Source organism: Canis lupus, chromosome 10 (assembly GCF_003254725.2).
Source record: "Canis lupus dingo isolate Sandy chromosome 10, ASM325472v2, whole genome shotgun sequence".
Classification (NCBI taxonomy): domain Eukaryota; kingdom Metazoa; phylum Chordata; class Mammalia; order Carnivora; family Canidae; genus Canis; species Canis lupus.
In genome coordinates this window covers 22,705,578-22,725,060 of record NC_064252.1, presented here as the reverse complement: position 1 = coordinate 22,725,060, position 19,483 = coordinate 22,705,578, and the positions used below count along the sequence as shown (strand labels likewise).

At 44.8% G+C, this 19,483-nt stretch overlaps 1 protein-coding gene and 1 long non-coding RNA gene across 20 annotated transcripts in view; one reads left to right on the top strand and one right to left on the bottom strand.

Moving 5' to 3' along the window:
• EFCAB6 (EF-hand calcium binding domain 6) overlaps nt 1-19,483 on the bottom strand; it is a 234,292-nt gene that overhangs the window by 62,186 nt on the left and 152,623 nt on the right. For all 7 annotated transcript variants that reach the window (XM_049115749.1, XM_035721765.2, XM_035721766.2 and 4 more), the window contains 3 exons: nt 19,192-19,424; nt 8,312-8,408; nt 3,245-3,363 (listed from right to left, as the gene is read on the bottom strand). In XM_049115749.1, coding sequence (XP_048971706.1) covers nt 3,245-3,363; nt 8,312-8,408; nt 19,192-19,424 — 449 coding nt within the window. The remainder of the gene's footprint in view (nt 1-3,244; nt 3,364-8,311; nt 8,409-19,191; nt 19,425-19,483) is intronic.
• Nucleotides 1-19,483, top strand: part of LOC112666369 (uncharacterized) — a 37,330-nt gene that overhangs the window by 1,246 nt on the left and 16,601 nt on the right. For 9 of the 13 annotated variants that reach the window (XR_007413721.1, XR_004819301.2, XR_004819303.1 and 6 more), the window contains 2 exons: nt 686-867; nt 19,245-19,336. This is a non-coding gene — a long non-coding RNA (uncharacterized LOC112666369). Of the gene's footprint in view, nt 1-685; nt 868-2,143; nt 19,337-19,483 lie in introns of all 13 variants that reach the window. The other 4 variants (XR_007413715.1, XR_007413719.1, XR_007413722.1 and 1 more) reach the window with 4 other exon arrangements.

Genomic DNA, 19,483 nt, shown 5'->3' with positions numbered 1-19,483 from the left:
ATTTCTGCTGGAGCATCTGATCTCCTCACACAGCCTCTCCTTCTAGGCTGCTGAAGGCTCGCATGCTCTTCCTAACTCTCTCACACCTGTCACCTCCTTCCCAGTCCTCACTGCATTGCCAGGAAAGCTCTCACTTCTCACTTGGACCACTGAAGACAGTCCCTAATTTATCTCTGTGTCTCCCACCCAGTGTCCTGCAAGTCATCCTCCTCCCTGTGGCCAGAGTGATCTTTCTAGAATGCAGGCCTGCCTAGGTCCATCCCTACTATACACCTGGCCTTAGGATAGGGTCCCTACCTTGTCCTGACCTTTACAATTCGGTTCGGCGGACACCGAAGTCTGCTCTCCTGCCCATCCCAGGCTGCCTGCATCCCGGGCACCCAGGTTATTCTGCAGTCCTGCAACGTGACACCTTCCTTTGCCCATTAGCCGGATGTTCACCTGGTAGCTCTCAACCCCATGCTCATCCTTCAGCACATCTTTTGAGTTACGTACTGGGCTGCTCTCAGGGAGGTGTGCCCAGTCAGAAGGGGAAAGAGGGCAGCGCAGGCTGTTTGCAGTGGTGCCTCCTGCCATGGCTGTGCAGCGCACAGTGGCTGAGCTTCTAGCAGATTCTGAGGCAGCGTTGGGGTGGACACATCTTCTTGACCTCCAAGAATTACCCTGTTTCTCTTTCGCCCTCCAGTCCCACGCTGGGGAGCAGTGACCCCCCCTCCTCTCTTACTCTTCGAGCCCATGGGGCTGCAGCCTCTAGCCTCTGAGTAAGACCACATTCCCCCTTCAGACTTCCGGCCCTCTGACATCTTCGTTACCAGACACTGCGTGAAGAAATATTCGAGTGGTTTCTGCTTTCCTGCCCAGACACTGGTATGTACATTCCTAATTTCCTTTGTTTCAAATATCCCTCTTGCTTCTCCCTTGGAGGTAATTCCACATGTGCCAGATGCCGTCATGGGTTTCCCTGTCACCGTTTCTTTCTGTCCCTGGACACATATCCATGCTGCTTTTCCCAGACTCCCTCGCAGGTGGGAACAGCCATGGGAAGGAACTCTGGCCAACAGAATGTGGGCAGAGTGACAGCCACATTTCCAGGCCTAGTCTCTACAAGGCTGACCACATGGTCCTCTGTGCTCTTTCCCTTTCTCTGCAGGTAGACATAAAAGCTCCAGAGGGTGGTGGGACTCCTGGTCCCTGAATGATTTGGCACATCCCCCAACACCCACATGAGATCAAGACATTACTGGGGCTAGCCCCTGAGATGCTGGCCTCGTTTGTTACTGCAGCGAGGCTACCCTAACCAACACACCATTCTAACAAATTTAGAGCAGAGGGAAGCACAGAGAGGTTGAGTAACTTGATAGAGGCCACACAGCTGTAAGGATGGAGGCAGGAGCCACAACCACATGCATGGTGGCTGAGCTCTCCCTCTTAACCCCTCACCATCCATGGGGTGCAGTCAGCTGAGCAAACACAGATAAAATTCTGACCTCACAGTTTTCAGCATAGGACATGTGACATGTGTACATTTAATAATGTCGAGAAATGTATTCAGGAACGTTGGCCAAAAGCAACAGGGAGTATCTCACTCTCATTTAAATGGACATGTGCTCTATCCCACCTTCAAAAAGACAAGTGAGTGTCCTCTTCTCTACATGGGAGCCCTCAAGGGGGATACTTGGCTCCAACAGTCCTCTTTCCTATGGCCTGCGCCCAGCTCAGGAGCTCATCCTGCCCTACCCTGATGGAGACAACAGTCTCCCTGGGCCCACCTATCCCTTCTCTGGATGGGCCTGGGGAGATGAGTTTCCTGACTCATCTTCCTAAAGCATGGCAGGGTGACACGGTGACTCCACTCAGCCTTCACTCTTCCCAGCTTCCTGGCTAATGATGCCTGAAAACTAGGACCATGGGGCCGTGATAGCCTTGCTCCTCCTTTCTCACCCTGAGAGCCCCAGGCCGGGGCTTATGGAATGCCTCCCCGACTGTCCCATGGGTCAGACAGTCCTCCTTCCCCTCCGGCCCCCTGGAACCATTCCAACCTCATTCCTGCCATGACAGCTTCCAGCTCCTCTATGGCCCCCGGCATTCCCGCTTTTATCTCCCATTCCCCTTGCTGTGTTTCCTACTCTGGCATTTATCATAGGTGACACTGTGCCCCAGCATCTGGATTCCTGCTTGTGCCCCCCGACAGGTCCCTGACTATTGGGACCACACAGTCACCTCTGCATCATCCAAAAAGCCTGCAGAGTGGGACGCCCGTATGTGTGCCAGTGTACCCCAACCTTTTGGTTACTCAGTGGGACCTACTCATTTAATCTACTGAAAGAGAATATGAATAAGGAGCCTAAATTGGCCCTGTGTTGGAACTGATCTTAAAAAAATAAGGATTCTGTAAGAACTTCAAGTTGCTTTTCTAAATTAGACACAAAACAGCCCACCTAATTCTAAACTCGGCCAACATTTCAGCCTTCCACTTTGAACAGATGAAAAGCTAAAAAATTACACGAGCTGCTCCGTAAGCTTGCCCCTGAGAGGATGCACAATCCTGGTGTGCCGTCCTGGGGGGATGCGGGCAGCAGCGAATACATCATGAAGACGGAGGTAATTCAAAGATGGATCTGGAACTTGGAAATGGACCGCATTGTTAGTGTACTTTGAAACTCAGACACCTACGTGGGGAATATTGCAACTGGGGGCCTCATCCAAAACAGCTAAATCTAAAATACATTCTGAGAAATGTAACCAATGTTAGATATTATTTTCAGTTTAAGAGACCCTCGGGAAACTACTCCAAGTTGCTGAAAGTTTGGTTATTTTCTTTCAACAAATTACGTATCTATGAAACAGTTGTGCGATACTGAGTTCCATCTTTGGGCAATGGGGAGAGACTGCTTCTCCCCTTAGCTGTTGTGGCTCTGTCTGCTGAGCTGCTGTATTAGGATGACGTCTTTGGAGAGTGATTCAGTTTGGCCTTGAACTCCTGGTCCCTTGCAAATGACAACCTCTCAAGTCTGATATTGGTGGGGAGTGTTTACCCTGATCCTCCATGTTCCCAAAGACCAGACTCTTTTTCCAAGGCTTCCTCGGGGGAGCAAGGATACAGGATAGACACAATCAAGAGGAAACCTTTCTGGACCCCGCACCTCACCTCCAAGTAGCAATGCAAGGCTGGCACTGAATTTCCTACAGCTGGCAACCCGGGATTGTTGGGATGGAAGGGAGCCCACCCTCAGATTCCACTTACCTCATCCAGAGCTTTTCAAATTCCCTCGGTGTCAGAGGAATATCAAATCCATAGAGCGCATTCTTTATATCCCGCCGCCGAAGGATGCCATTGCCCTCATTATCAGTTTCTATAAAATTCTAGAACACGACAACATTTAGTAACATATAAAATGTGTTCATGGCAGTCCAGAGGATTGTCAATAGCCAATAACTGGAACAATATAAAACATTTCTCTCCCCGTCTACCTGCTCGGGTACCCTTTTTTTTTTATAAATTTATTTTTTATTGGTGTTCATTTTGCCAACATACAGAATAAGACCCAGTGCTCATCCCATCAAGTGCCCCCCCCTCAGTGCCCATCACCTCGGGTACCCTTTTTAAATCAAAGTTCCAGATACCCTCATCATTCCCATAAAGAAGGCGACAGAGCAAAACGTGATCAAGTATCACATAGTCAAAGGGACTTGTTTCCCAGTAATAAGTAGTCTCAGGTGTGTGATCTGGATTCTTTTCCTGATCAACAACCTGGGTTCAAAAACTATGAGAAATAAGGGTCAAGCAGAGCATGAGACTGTAGCCCATGCTGCCTGAGGTGTTCATCCTGACAATGGATTGGGCTCTCTGACCGTATGAGGGGGACGAGGTGCAGAAGACCCAGCTGTTGTGACAAGATGACATGGTACCTTCTAAATGACCCCAAGGGGTGCAAAAGGCATCTGGGGATTTGTCAGCCATTTAAGAGGCCCACAGACCAGCAGGTAACTCGCGTACTCAACACTGACTTAATCTGTTTGCACATAATAGTGCGTTTGACCCTTCTAACAAAGCTGTGGAGTAGATACAGTGGCACGTGTACAAAGTCTTCTGCAAACATCACACCCGATGGTGAAGGTGGAGACATTCTCTTTAAGATCAGGAACAAGGTGCTATCCCTGCTGCTCTCTCTTCAACATTGTACTGGAGGTGTCAGCCAGTGTGGTTAAATAAGAAAAGGGAATCAAAGGTGTAACAATAGGACAGGAAGAAATAGAGCTGTCATTATGCACAGATGACATGGCTGTATGTACAGGGAGAAGCCCCAAATAAACTACTGTAATAAGAGAATTTAGCAAGAAATCTGGATTTTATATCAATAGGCAAGCTCATCTGTATTTTTATGTATCAGACACAGAAAACAAAATTTAAAAAGTAATATTTATAATAGCGTCAAAAATAGAAAGTCCTAGGAACAAATCTTACAAATGATTGTAAGACTGCCACACAGAAATGTCTAAAACTTTAATGAAAGATATTAAAAATATCAAAATAAATGGAGATATACTATGTTCACGAACTAGAAGACTCAAAATTGTAAAGACATTATTTCTCTCCAAACGAATATCCCATTAAGTTTCGTATCTTTGTGGAACTTGACAAACTGATTCATAAACTCTTAAAGAACGAGGAGGAAGGACTTGCCTACCATCTAATTAAAATGTATTACTGAGTTCTGGTGACTACAAGAATGTGGTATCAGTGCCAAGACAGATAAAGCAACCAGTGAAACAGAGTGAGGAGCCCAGAGACATGCAGGGGCCTTGATGCAGGATGGTGGTGATGCCATAGATCAGTGAGGGAAAGGATGGGCTTTACAGGGGCTAGACAGCTGGGTCTCCATATAGAAGAGTGGGAGTGGATCTCTGCCTCCCAACACAAAGGAAACATCCAGTGAGGATTTCAAGACCAGGATGTGAAAGACTACACTGGAAAGCTGCTAGAAGGACATCTTCATGACTTTGGGTGGGACAGTTACTTGCACAAGACCTACAGGGAAATGTTAACACATCTGAATGTCTCAAAAAGAAGAACTTCTATTTACCAAAAGATATCCCAGGACAAGGGTGGAAACACAGAGCACAAACCAGGAGAAGACAGTTGCATCACAGATCACTTACAAAAGACCAGTAGCCAAACTGTAACACGAGCTCCTACTGACCAACGAGGAATAACCAGACAATCCCAGTGAAAACTCACAAGCAGGCACTGCATGGAGAAAGGAAATCTGACTTGGGGATAAGTGAAGAGATACTCTCATTAGTAACTCACACATGCTACTTAATGCTACAGTGAAATACCATCATACATCCACTACAGAGGAGGAAGATTAATTGTAACACTACCAAGTGCCACCACAGTAGAGCCAAGGAGCTGGGATTGGAGCTGATGGCCCACGGAGCCAAAGCTAGTCACTATCTGGCCCTTTACACACAGTGTGCGGCACCGTCTAAGACATGGACAGTGTTCTCCTCCTTCATCTGGATGGTGGTGATGTGCGGGATACAACTTGGGATACACAGTGACACTATGTATGCCCTTAACTATGGGACACCTAACTACACATGTACATTGTTATTATGTGTATTAAATATATATGTTCATGTATATTATGCACACATGTATATGTACATACATATTATTTATAGTACATATAATATGTATTAGCATTGTATCCCATCATAGAGCCACAACTTAAAAAATAAGCTTAAAAACAAGCCACTGCAATTGTAATTCACACAATTCTTTAGCACCCTTATTGGTATTTGTACCACAAGTCTCTTGGGGACAGAGATCCTGTCTTTTTTGGTCACAGTCTCTTTACTACCTTACAACAGTGCATAGTTAATTCAAAGTGTTTGCTGAAGAACTCAATGAACTTATTCTCCAGAAACATTTTGGTGGAAACGACCAGGTTAGGCCGCCCAGAATGGGATGGGGGCTGCGCGTGTCTGAGTGTCCGGCTGGAGGCATCCTTGGCCCGGCCCAGCTAAGCGGCTCACCGGGGGCCCTAGCTGAATGAACATGGCTGGATGGCTCAATACTAGAATTCTTTTTTTTTTTTTAATTTTTATTTATTTATGATAGGCACACAGAGAGAGAGAGAGAGAGAGAGAGAGGCAGAGACACAGGCAGAGGGAGGAGCAGGCTCCATGCACCGGGAGCCCGATGTGGGATTCGATCCCGGGTCTCCAGGATCGCGCCCTGGGCCAAAGACAGGCGCTAAACCGCTGCGCCACCTAGGGATCCCCCTAGAATTCTTGTTCAAGTTTCCCACGCAGTTTTACCAGAGACTACATCCTTTCTGATACTTGCAGGTCCCATTTGGTGAATCCTCTACAGCAATGCAGCAGAAGGGAGACGCGGCCCCAGCTTTGCCGCACCCCAGAAGGAAAGAACAGGAGTGTGCTGGTGGTCAGAGAACACCTGTCTCACCACCAGGCAGCCATTGTGAAGGCTCCCGGCCTTATCTACGCCTCCCCGTAGGTTCAGAATTTAGAACGAATGCCTTCAGAGCTTTATTCAAATCAAATCAAGAGAGTGGCAGAGATGTCCAATATAATACTAATAAGACATGCAGGGTCATTCAGTCCTGCAGGGGGTCAGAGAGAGGTGTGGGGATGGGCAGGAGGTGACCCCTGACTCCCAACAAAGTGGTTCCATGTACCCCTATGGAGCTGCTCTGATTGCTCTTCCTCTGTAACCTTTCAAGTCTTCTTCCCTCCCTACACTCCCGGCATGCTCAGTTTCCAGAAGAGACAGACCTGAGGCTGCACTGTTTAGCAGCAGAGCATTCTGGGTCCCCATGTCTCCTCTGAACACACTTGGGGTTCCCCAGAGCTTCAAGGATAAAGAAGACTTTGAGAGGTCACAGGGATCAAGATGTGGAAAGGCAAATGAAGAGGATGTGCCTGCAGGAGTGAACATGGAGACAGAGAGGGGTCACCCAGCTGGAGAGGGGACAGGCCCCAGGCAGGGAGCAGAGGAGGCCCAACAGAACTGCTAGAGAGCCAGGGGAGGAAGTATTTCAGGAAGGATGGGTGCCACAAGGCAGAAACAAAGACCTCTACAGCCCTCTGGCCACTCCCCAGCATTTTCCCCAGGGTGCCCATCTGCTTTGTTAATAATCTGCCTTTGCTCCTAACTGCCACCTGCCCTGCTCTGTGGGCTCCGAGAGGGAGAAACAGACAGGCCTTCATTACCACCAAATCTGTGGCACAAACCCACATGCCCCCCTGAGACACACTGTGTAAACCAAAGTGAGGCAAGACGAAGCTGGGAAGGGCCTGGAAGTGGCCCCAGGAGCCCCTGGGCCCATGGAGAGCAGCACCAGCAGAGCAGAGAGAGGAGGAGGGGACAGAGGTAGCAGGGAGGAGAGGAGGCTGGTGTCATTCAGTGTGCTCTCCATCCCGGCTGGCATGGCTGTGTGGCTGCAGCCTAGCAGCTTATAAGCCCAGAGCTGGCCCTGTATTCCCAGAGGACGGCTCTGGTAGGCCAGCCCTGCCCAGTGGGTACGCGAGGACGTTTCTGTGTGATTTGCCACCCTGGGCCCCACAGTCAACTCTGAGGACAGAGGACTGGGGATAGGCAGCCTGGGGGGAGGCACGGGACTTATAGAACAGGAAGTCATGTTGGGCACAGGCCGAAATAGGCATAGAAAGAAAATGATCAAATGAAACCAAGTGGAGGCATTCTTCACAATAATGTGAAAATACCTCCATGGCGTGGTTTTAAAGATACTCCCTCAGGTGAAGTTACTGTGTCCTTGCTGGATTATGAAATGATGATCCCACATTCCAGACTTCTGGCCGAACCCAGTCCTACATGCTCAGTTCTACTGTCCTGGGGGTACAGCCGTCGTTAGATTATGTTCCGGTCTCGGAATCAGTGTACATGACTGCCTGTTGAGGGCATTCACTTTGTTCAAAATGTGCTTTCTAGAATTTTGGAAGGCAGGAGGAAATACCACTTAAAGATGCATGTTTTTAACTGTGTTGAAAATAATATGACAGTGTCATTTTTTTTCACTTAAATTTTTAATTCATACCAAACCTGAGATTAAAGCTAGGCATTTCTGTCCTACAATTACTCATTTTTCTAAACACTGGTTGACCTTGAATGTGAGAACTTATTTTGAATAAGTACTTGAAGAATAGAAAGAGTCACCGATTAGGTATCCAAAGACTGGATCTAAACAGCTTGATCATCCCAATGATCTGGGAACACTGAAATACATTCCCTTTCCTTTTAAGGAAATAATCATTTTCTTACCTTAGATAAGTCTGACCATCTGGTTTTTGCTTTGGTAACAAGATACTGATGAGCCTGTTCACAAGCTAGTTCTGAATCTGCGACCTTCTGTTTTGGTCTTCAAAGAAAAAAAAATAGCCGTGTTTAAATTTAATGGACTCATTAATCTCCCAAGGGGTTCCCCATCCCCGTTTGTTTCAAAGACACAGCTAAAGTCTGTTATTTCACATCTGGTTTAACTTAATTCTTAAAATACAGTCTTATTACCCCAGCTGCATGTTAGGAAAGTCTTCTTAAATTTTATAAGTCCTTGTTTATTTTCAGATAAATGCTGTTCAACTTTTTCTGCAGCTCACAAAACAAACAGGGCTCATTTATTCTCAGAAGGGGAAAAAACACAATAGAACGGTGTCTTCAGAGGAAGACAGCTAAAAACTTTTATTTCTGAACTCACATACTGGAATGATTGGAATGCAGACTGAGCAACAGGTCAGGAACAACGGGGGAGCATTACTCACTCTCTCCCAGCTGATGTGCAAAGGTGGGGCTCACAGTATGTAAAATGATCAAACTTCTGTTTATTTCCTCACAGAATGATGGACATGAAAGACACTTTAAAAAACACTCTGTGTTTACCACCGGGCTAGGCCACAGTGAGGGCTGTGGTTGCAGCTGGCTGAAGTGCCCTGTAGTCTTCCACTCAGGCAGGGAGGTGTATGAAAACCTATAAAACCCTTCCCGACTTGTTCCTCTGTAATTGCTCTGCTCTGGGGGCACCTATCACTCCATTCCTGGGCACCTGAGCTTTCCACACTCAGATCTGCAGCTGAAGTATTTTCCCTGCAGATACAAGAGCACTCAAGACGTTCTTCCAGCAAAACGGACCATACACACACCACCCAGATGGTTTCCTGAAATGGGATCACATCTGGGGCCCCACTTGGAACCTGCACGTATTCATAGGCAGGTGATACCCACAGGCATATTCATGTGGGTGATAAGCACATCTTGCCTAAGAGTGGTTAAGAGGGACGCCTGACCGAGGCCCATGCAGACATATCCTCATATAAATTTTGTTATGGGACCCAAGAAAAACAGTGTAGGGGACAGACAGCAAACAAGCTCCATGCAGCCCCTTTAAAAAGTATTATACTTCTGCATATGAACTGACTATAAGAAATAAAGTCTAAAGTCAACCACTATGCTGTCAGTTGAGAAAATGCAGGAATTTGTGTTCCAAATGATGGAAGTCAAAGGTTTATGTAATCCCCAATGAAGGGCTGCTTTGACTATGACCCTCCATGTGTGACACTTGGTAGCACTGTGAGGGTTTCGGGGGTAGTGATGACCACCAGGAACTCAGGGACCAGTGAGGTGACAGGCGACACCCAGAATCCTGAGTTTTCCTGGCAGTGCTGGCGTTACCATCCCACTTTGCAAAAGAGGAAGCTGTGGTTTAGAGGGGTTAAATAATTTGCCAAAATCACACAGCCAGTACCTGGGAGCCATTCAAACTCAGGTCTCTGATGCCACAGCTGGCTTTCTCACTACCGTTTTCACTTCCATCTGAAGCTACAGGTCTGATGCTCCTTTAGCTTCACTCTTTGTAGGAAAAGATCCATTAAATATCACTTTTTTTTTTTTTTTTGTAAGTAGTCTCCACATCCAGCATGGAACCCAATGAGGGGCTTGACTCACGACCCTGCGATCAAGACCTGAGCTGAGATCAAGAGTTGGATGCTTAACCGGTTGAGCCCCCCAGGTGCCCTCAAGTATTAAATTTCATAGAGGTGAAGGCCACCATTGATTTTTACACACTGGGGGTCATATTCCCACTTAGCATTTCTGTTTCAATTGAACAAATGCAATGTCGCCAGCATGCTGGCGAGCAAGTGCCAGGCTCGGTGTGAGGGCTGGAGAAGCGGGGCCTGCAGATTCCTCCCACCAGACAAGGATCTCCTGGAAGTTCCACGCTGTCATGCATTTCAAAAGCAGACCACAAGCCAGGTCACGGCAACTAAAATCAACAAAGTAAGCAGTAATAATTGCTCTCCATGTGGCTTCTCCTTCAAATCCCTTCTAAGAAATTCTGCTGCTCCCAGACAGTTGTCCCAGACAACTCCTCCATTCCTTGATGACCTATGGTGTCCAGCACCTGCTAGCCACCTGCTAGTTCACTGTGGCCATCATTAGACCAGAAATCTACCCTGGGCTACTGACCTGTGTGCCACATAGACAAGGTGTTATTTTAAGCATGCTTCTTTGGTGAATTACATAAACTGTGACTCCCACAGTTTGGCAAACACAAGCTCTTGCATTTACTCAGTTGGCAGCGTGTTGACGACGAGCGGCAGATTGGACAGGGTCTCTTCCCTCTTCCTTTGTTACCGTTCAGATGGACCAAACGAGAATGGGCCTGGAAAATGCCAGCTCATGAGGGTACACAGATAAACTACGGCTGGCACACTTGCCTTTATTGAGCCCACCCCAGTCTTTAAATTCACCGACTATTTCTATTTTGCCAAATCCAGGGGTCTTTGCTGACTTCTCTATTCCATGTGTCACTGTTAATCATCTCTCCCTTCTCCGGCTGCCTTCATCATGCTGCTCTTGAAATGACACCATTGAGGGGGAGGAGGACACCTCCCCTGGGGCCAGGCAAATGTGTGCCTTCAGTGTGCTTTCCCCTCCCTACCTGGCTACCCTCTATCCTTGACCACTCCTCTTTTTCCATCCCAAAGTGTATTTACTCTTCTGAAAGGTCATCCCTTCTCATGTTCCTAACCACACCATGATGCCATTTACCCACACATCTGTACCACTCGTGTGATAACCTCACCTCCTTTTCTGTTCCATCTCTTTCCAACTGCCTACCGGACTTTACAGAATCATGGAATTTCAAGGGTGGAAAGGGATCAAAGGGTCAAATAGTCTAATCTTCTCTCACTAGTTCACCATGAAGGTTTTGGAAGGTTGGCAGGATTATGTTGCATTTTCACAGTTATCCCTTAAGAGGATGGTAGGTCCTAATGATACATATTCCCCTGCCTTCACCTTTATGCTCCTCCTAAATCCAACCTGCACCCAGAGATCTCACCTGAACTTCCCCCAAAGGATGCAGATTCTACATCTGCAAAGTTAATGTGTCCAAACTGATCTCACCATTTAAACATGTCTCCAAACAGCCCCTGCCAATCTGATTTCTCTTCGAGTCCATAAATCTTAATTATTTTTTTAAGATTTTATTTATTCATCTCACACACACACACACACACACACACACACAGAGCCAGAGACACAGGCAGAGGGAGAAGCAGGGAGCCCGATGTGGGACTTAATACCGGGTTTCCAGGATCACACCCTGAGCTGAAGGCGGCACTAAACCACTGAGCCACTCAGGCTGCCCAGTCTTGATTATTTTCTTAGGTAACCATGCTCAAGTCAGACTCCTACAATTTTCCCATCCATTTTTTCCCTGTCCCGTTTTACATACTCATCTCCTCTAGAGAGATCAGAAGGTTTTTCTATGGCCTTTTCCAAAAGTCAATGATTTCCTCTCCTATTACCTGGCTCTTTAGAACTTGATAGTCAGGAAGGCACAGTCTGTCAGACACAAACATATACAAACTCTTGCTACATGCTGCTCTAGGGCCTACAGACACACTGACATGGACAGAGCTGACGTCCTCAAGGAGCTCACGCTGCGATGGTGGGAACTTACAGCAGACACATGGGGGAAATGAATGAAATGGGTAACTTCAGGAACTGAAGATGGGTGAGAGGGAATCCTCAGCTGAGAAGACCAGGGAGCAGCTCTTTGAGGCATGAGTGATGATGAGACAGCTGTGTGATCTCAGGGACTAGCACTCCAGGCAGGTTAAAGTCCTGAAATGGGGCTCTGGGCCCAGGTAAGATGGAGTATGCACATTCCATCCTCTTCCTCCCCTGATTACAACTGAAAACTCTAGACTGAATACATAAAGTAACCGAAGACACAGAAAAGTAAATAATAGGAGGCTGATGGAGAAGAAAATCAAAACTTGAATGACTGATAGAGTGTGAGTTTCACGGGTTCTTTTCCACACAAATTCCCATCTTAGGCTTAAGGGCAATCCTAATTCTAGAACTGTGTAGTGCACACAGGCTAAAAAAGTTCCAAAAGAAAGCATGTTCTGGGCACCTGGGTGGCTCAGTTGGTGAAGCATCGGCCTTTGGCTCAGGTCATGATCTCGGCAGGGAGTCTGCTTCTCCCTCTCCCTCTGTCTCTCTCCTTGCTTGTACTCTCTCTCTCTCTGTGTCAAATAAATCTACAAAATCTCAAAAATGAAAAGAAAGAAAACCTGTTCTTTTGACCAAAGAACTGGGAAGGAGGGTCCTGGAGTACAATGAGTATGGGGGTAGAATGCCTCTTTTGTTTCTTTCCACCTTCCTGGTCCTGATCCAAGGACTCCCAGTTACAATATTGCATTTTTGTGACAGGGCCAGCAGGAGTAGTGGCCAAGTGGAGTCCTAAAACTGAAACTCTTCTCTTTCACCCAAAGATACATTCTGTGTTCAAGGATCGTTGGAGGTATCCACATTATTCTTTTTCTCTCACTTAGTTGCCCTGGGGGTGGACCCAGTCATAGGAAGTATATACAGTACAGATAGGCTACAACCTAGTTCCTAGCCATAAAAACAAAAAATAAGGGCCTTTCTGGGGGCTGGAGAGTGTGGGGAAAAATAGAGAGGGGAGATCTGGAAAATGAGATGCCCAAATCTGTGCAGGAAGTCCCAGGTTCACCTCTGCTGTGCACACGTGAGAAACTAATCCAAAACAGCATAGCAGAAGCCTTGAGAACTTGACTGCCATGTAGTGAAGATTTGCCCCAGGGTGCTGCACACATGGGCTGGCCTGCTCATGGTGTTGAAACTAAATTCACATGGAAACCACAGAAGGCAGGTCAAGACTTGCAGTCTGAACCTAACTGGATTGATTTGTCTGCTTAAAAAATAAATAAAAAACATATCAACACACTACTGAGGATTTTCACAGGGCCAGAGGATCATAATATAATACTAAGAATGTCCATGATACAATCCAAAATCACTCGATATACAACCAGGAAAAATCCCAATTTTCAAGGTAAAAGGCAATAGAAACTAAACTCCAAAATGACCCAGATGTTGAAATTATCATATTTTAGAGCAGCTACTATAACCAGGAAGTAACAGTAAATGTCCTTGAACTAAGTGGAAAGACAGATGTTGTGAGCTAAGAAATAGAAGCTTTGAAAAAAGGGCTGGGGGACAACAAAAGCCAAATGGAAACTTCAGAACTGAAAAAAAATACAACTGAAATAAAAATTTCACTGAGTTGGCTCAATGACATATGCAGATGACAGAAGAGTGAGTCACTGAACTTGAACACAGATGAATAAAATCAATCAAATCTGATCAACAGGAAAAAAAAAAGAGAGAATATAGCCTCAGGGACTAATACAAAGACCTGTGATACAAAACCAGAAAGTCTGACATTCGTGTCTTTCAGATACCACAAGGGAAGGAGGGAGAGACTGGTACTGAAAAAATTTTAAATGTGAGGAAATAATAGCTGGAACCCTCCCAAACTTGAGGAAAAACATGAATTTACAGATTCAAGAAGTTTGGTGAACCCAAAAAAAGATAAAGAAAGTTATGCTCAAACACATCATACTAAAACTACTCAAAACCAAAGATAAAGAAAAAAGGTCTTAAAAGCAACTTGAGGAAGACAACAGGTGCCACGTGGGGGGAGGGGAGCAAGACCATCAGAATGACTGGAGACTTCTCACCACAAACCATGGAAGCCTGAAAGCAATGGAACAACAGCTGTTGAAAACTGTGATAACCCAGAATTTTATACCCAGCAAAGATGATCTTCTGTTAGGAATGAAGGAGCAAGAGAGATCTTCTCTGTGAAGGAAATGAAGGAGCAAGAGAGATCTTCTCTGTGGAGGAAAACTAAGACAGTTTAACTCCAGTAGACATGCTCTAAAGGACCTGCTGGAGGAAGTTCTTCAAAGGAAGGAAAATGACAGCAGAGAGAAACTTAGAACTTCAGAAATAAAGGAAGAGAAGCAGAAATGATAAATATAAATATATGATCTTTTTCAGATATCAAAATGCATGAAGCATAAGTGGGTAGAACTGGAAGGAGGTATAGACAAATGCATAACAGTTGTTGGAGAGTTCAACACTTCTCTTTTAGAAACTCACAGAATGAATAAAAAATAAGCAAGAACACAGAAGACCTGAATGCTATTAACCAACTTGATCTCATGAGCACACTCCACCCAGTGACAGCCAAATATACATTCTTGTCAAATATTCATGGAATCCTCACCAACACAGACCATCTCTAGGGTCATAAAATAAAGCTGAACAAATGTCAAAGAATTAAAATCATACACAGTATGTTTTCTGACCACAACAGAATTAAACTAGGAATCAATAACAGAAAGCTGGAAGCTATCCAAATATTTTGAAATGGACAAAAACACATTTCTAAATAATTGTGGAACAAAAGAAAGTCTCTAGGGAAATCAGATATTTTTAACTGAATGAAAATTAAAACTGTAACATATCCAATTCTGTGGGGTGTAGCCAACTCAGGTCTGATAGGGAAATTAATAGCATTTAGCATTTAGGGTTTCTCTTAGAAAAGAAAGAACTCGAATAAAAAAAATCTCAGTTTCCAAACTTAAGAAAATAGAAGAGCAAACTATACTCTAAGCAAGAAGAAAGGAGGAAGTCATAAAGAGGAGAAATCAACAAAACATAAGCAGAAAAACAACAGAGCAAAATCACTGCAACAAAGAAGGGGTCTTTTAAAAATATCAATAAAATGATAAATCTTTAGCTAAATGGATCAAGAAAAAAAGGACAGAAGATACCAACTACCAATATCAGAAATGAAAGAAGGGATATCACTAGAGACCCCACCAATATTAAAAGAATAATAAGGAGGAATACTATGAACAACCATATTCCCATAAATTTAACAACTTAGATGAAATGGACCAATATCTGAAAAAACACAAACTGCAAAAGCCCATTTAAGAAGGAAGAGAAACCATGGATGATCTCACCATTAAATTTATTAGATTCATGGTTAAAGTCTTTCCAACAAAGGAAACTCCAGGACCTGATCACCTCTTTCGTGAATTATATCAAAAATTAAAGGGAGAAATGACAACTCTATATAATCCAGAAATAGAAAAGAACTGACATTCATGACTTTCAGTTTTTCTTAGAGATCTTACAAAGAACAACAAAAAATTATTTTATGAGATAAAACTCATTCTATCTTGCAATACCATATGGGTCCATTGACCCTCATACATACTATAGGGTCTTTAGTGATCTTGATTTCAATTAGACCTATTTCATTATCCTAAGAAATGGTCAATCATACTCATTAATTGTTGTCAATTATACTAAAAAAAAAAAAAAAAGACTAAAGCAGTATTAAGAAAACAAAAAATGGGGGACTTGCCTAGCTGGTAACATGATATTGAAATGAATCACTCTCTAGTCTCCTGATCATGCTGCCCAAAGTATAACAGCATCTTTTGAGAAGGTATAAAAGGAGACAGCAACACCATCTTTGTTATGTTAGTTTTTTCATCAATCACCGTTAGAAATTCAGAATGCTTATTTCATGCTCAAATGGCAAAGGGAAGAAAATTGAGATAAGAAGATGATCAGATGAACCAGAAGAGAAATGTACACAGAACAGCACTGATTCCAGTGATGATTGTGCAACTGATCATATAAGCCAAATCACTTGACAAGTGAATGATATATTTCCAAGAACAAAAGGGAAATTTGGCATTTTAAATTCACCTACTCATTCAACAAGAAAGACCTGATCATACAATATTTTGTGACAAGCTGGAGCATCTAATTTTGCTAAAGAGACACGTGATAGTGTTGTTCCATCTTTTATGATGCACACGCACCAAAATGGACTTGATGTGGGTTGTCAGCAGATAAATGGACAGGCAGGTGTGTTTTAAACAAGGGAACAGATTGGAAGGGAAAAGATGATATAAAAAATGAAACAGGCCAATGGACCGATCATTCTAATTGGTATTTATCCATCTAAAAATGAAAATGTTTTGTGAAACAAACAAGATGGTCTTACTCTCTTCAACAAATTTATAACCCTCAAGGTTTTCAAAAGTATTGTGTTTTGATAATGTCGGTGGAAAGCGAAGGCCCAGAAGGCAGAGGGGCCCCAGTGAGAGGGTGGGATGGTTTCCAGAAAGGGAGGGGATCAAGGTTTGGCTGGTGGCAGAGAGAGGCTGGTGTGGTGGGTTAGTGAAAGAGGGTGAGGTCTCTAGGCAGAGAAAGGGGCCCTTCCAAACAGGTACCCTGGGTTCACATCTCGGCCCACCACCCATTACCTGGGTCCTTTATCTGGGAAGTCAAGTAGTAGTGAAGTAGTAGAGTATTAAAGGATATGTCTTCACAAAGCACAGGCATGGGGTCTGGTCAAGGGAGGGTCTGGCTTTTCTAAAGTAGTGCCTTAACTGGGGTCTCTGAGCCATCTTCACCAGAGCCTTGGAGGCCACACTGAGGTCTACTCAGGCTGCACACTCTCCTCCTTTAGATCCATCCACTACTCTGGGGCTGCTAAAGGATCTTTCTGCAGCACAATGTGAGCCCCTCCCTCCACAGCATAAAACCCTCTCCTGTCTGCTGGTAAAGGATGAACTCTTCAGCCCGGTTCTCTAGCTCCTTCTCAGCTGGCCCTCCTGCCTCTCCAGGACTCCCCTCCCAACATGCCCCACCATGCATGCCACTTTTGTACCTGGATCCTCTCCCCATTTCCCCAATGTGCTGGACATTCCCACCTCTAGATTTTGTAAATGCTGTTCTCCGGCCATTTGGTAGCCTGCACCTGACAAACTCCTACTCACACTTCAAGATCCGACTCAGACGTCTCACTTTTCCTGTGCACATCAAGTGGGCTTAGCCATCTCTGTGGCACTTCAGACATCCTTATATTTCAGTGTAGCTCTTTACTTTTGTACCTGTCTCATGTTCAACCATGGGCTCCTCAAAAGGAGTCTTATTCATCCTTGCACCATCTCATCCTGGGACAACATCTAGCTCACAGCAGACCCTCAGTAAATATTTAATGAATGAAGGCATACATACAAATAAGAAGGCTGAGTCATTTGAATGAGAAGATGGCGCTTTGTGGTTGAAATTGTCTAGGTTCATTCTGCATACATTCTCCAGAAAATTCTTTCTGAAGGATATTTTTGTATTGTTTTAATGTTAAGCAATCAAGTCTCATATTAAAACTCCTCAGAACTTGGGCAATTGGAAGCAGGTGTCCAATTCACATGCTACATGATCATTTCACTTAGAAAGAGACTACAGTTGTTTTCTTTCTGGCTGGCTTTTCTTACAGTGCAGGCAAAATAAAACCAACGAATTCAGAGAGAAAAATTAAAGACCAGTATCGGAGGGCCTCTGCAGCCTAGCCAAGAATCCTGCAATCTGGCCCAGCAATGGGGGCTCCTGGAGGCTCCCCAATCCAGGGAGCCCCTTCCTGGTGGAAGGAGTGGGCCACGATTACCTCAAGGGCAGAACAGCCGAGTGAATGTTACTACCATGCAGAAAACACATCTCTGTATTATCATAATAGATGGTAATGCTTCAAAAAATAGTAATATTATACTTGTAACAATTGGTCAAGGCTGAATGGCTTCTTCATTCATGCCTGTTGACAGTCAATAGATCTCAACAGGGTAGATGGTATTGGCACTGCTGTTCTTGCTTAAAGGGGCATGTGCTCTTACTGAGAAAAATGGAGGAGACAAATGGAGTTCTAGCCAGGCTGGACATGCAGACTCCCCTCCTCACCGTGAGGGAGGCTGTTATGGAGCAGACAGGGGCTGGGGGTGGAGCACTGCATGGGAAAGGGCTGGAGGGTTCCTTGCATCTCCCTAAACAGTTTCACAGCTGACTCCAGATTTATAAAAAGAAAAAGATATACAGTCAACCCCTGAATAGTGAGGAGGTGAGGCATGCCAACCTCTACACAGTCGGAAATCCCTGCATAACTTTTGACTCCCCTCCAAATTAACTAATAATAGTCTTACCAATAACATAATGCATTAGCCAATATTTTGTATGTTATATGTATAATACACTTTATTCTTACAATAAAGTAAGCTGGGGAAGAGAAAATGTTAAGAAAATCATAAGGAAGAGGAAACACATTTATATACTATATGGTACTTATAAAAAAAGAAATCCACCTCTAAGTCAACCTGCAGAGTTGAAGCATCTTGTGTCGTTCAAGGGTCAACTGTGTATACATGTTTACATTCATAAGAAAAGACTGAAGTGATACTCAGTTTCCACCAATTACTATAAGGTGTTCTATGGTTCCCGCATTCATACGGATTGTGTGGATTGCACGGGCTGGTGTGCTAGCGCCTGGACTAGTGTTCTCTTGACAAGCAGCCCCCCACGGGCCCCCCACAGCTCAACAGGCAGGGTGCCGAGAGGTCTTGGAAGGCTGAGCAACATGCATATACATCTGACCCCAGCTTTGTAAAAGAAAAAAATATAAGTCCATGCCTGTAGTTGTGTGCCTGGAAAGAAGACTGGCATGATTCATGGTGAAATGCCAAAACAACGTTCATGGGGGACTAGATCAGCTATACCTTCTAATCTGTGCCCGTATTTTCTAGCATTTTTACATTGAACACATATTCCTTGTGTGGTTTTTCCTGAACCCCAAAAAAGACAAAATAATCGCTCACGGGGGGCAATTCTGTGCCCCACCCCCTCCGTGGGCACGGTGGGAACGCAGGACCTCGCGTGGGCAAAGGCGCTGAGCTGCACTGCCCTCTTACCTGATTAGTCTTTGAGGCGCGTCATCTGTTCTCAATGCTCTCTTCTCACACAGATTTCGAAATTCCCGAAAATTGAGAGTGACGCTGAGTCTCAAGCCAAGAAGGCCCAGGAAACGCTCAAATTCTTTGTCTTTAAGATTGAACAGTAAGTGCAGTAACAATCTGTGAAGATCATGCATGTTGATTATGCCATCCCTGTCAGTGTCTATTTTAAAGAAGGCAGAGTAGGGGTCCTAAAAACAAAACGCACACGTCAAAGCACTTCCTTCTGAACCCCGACAACCACACACTT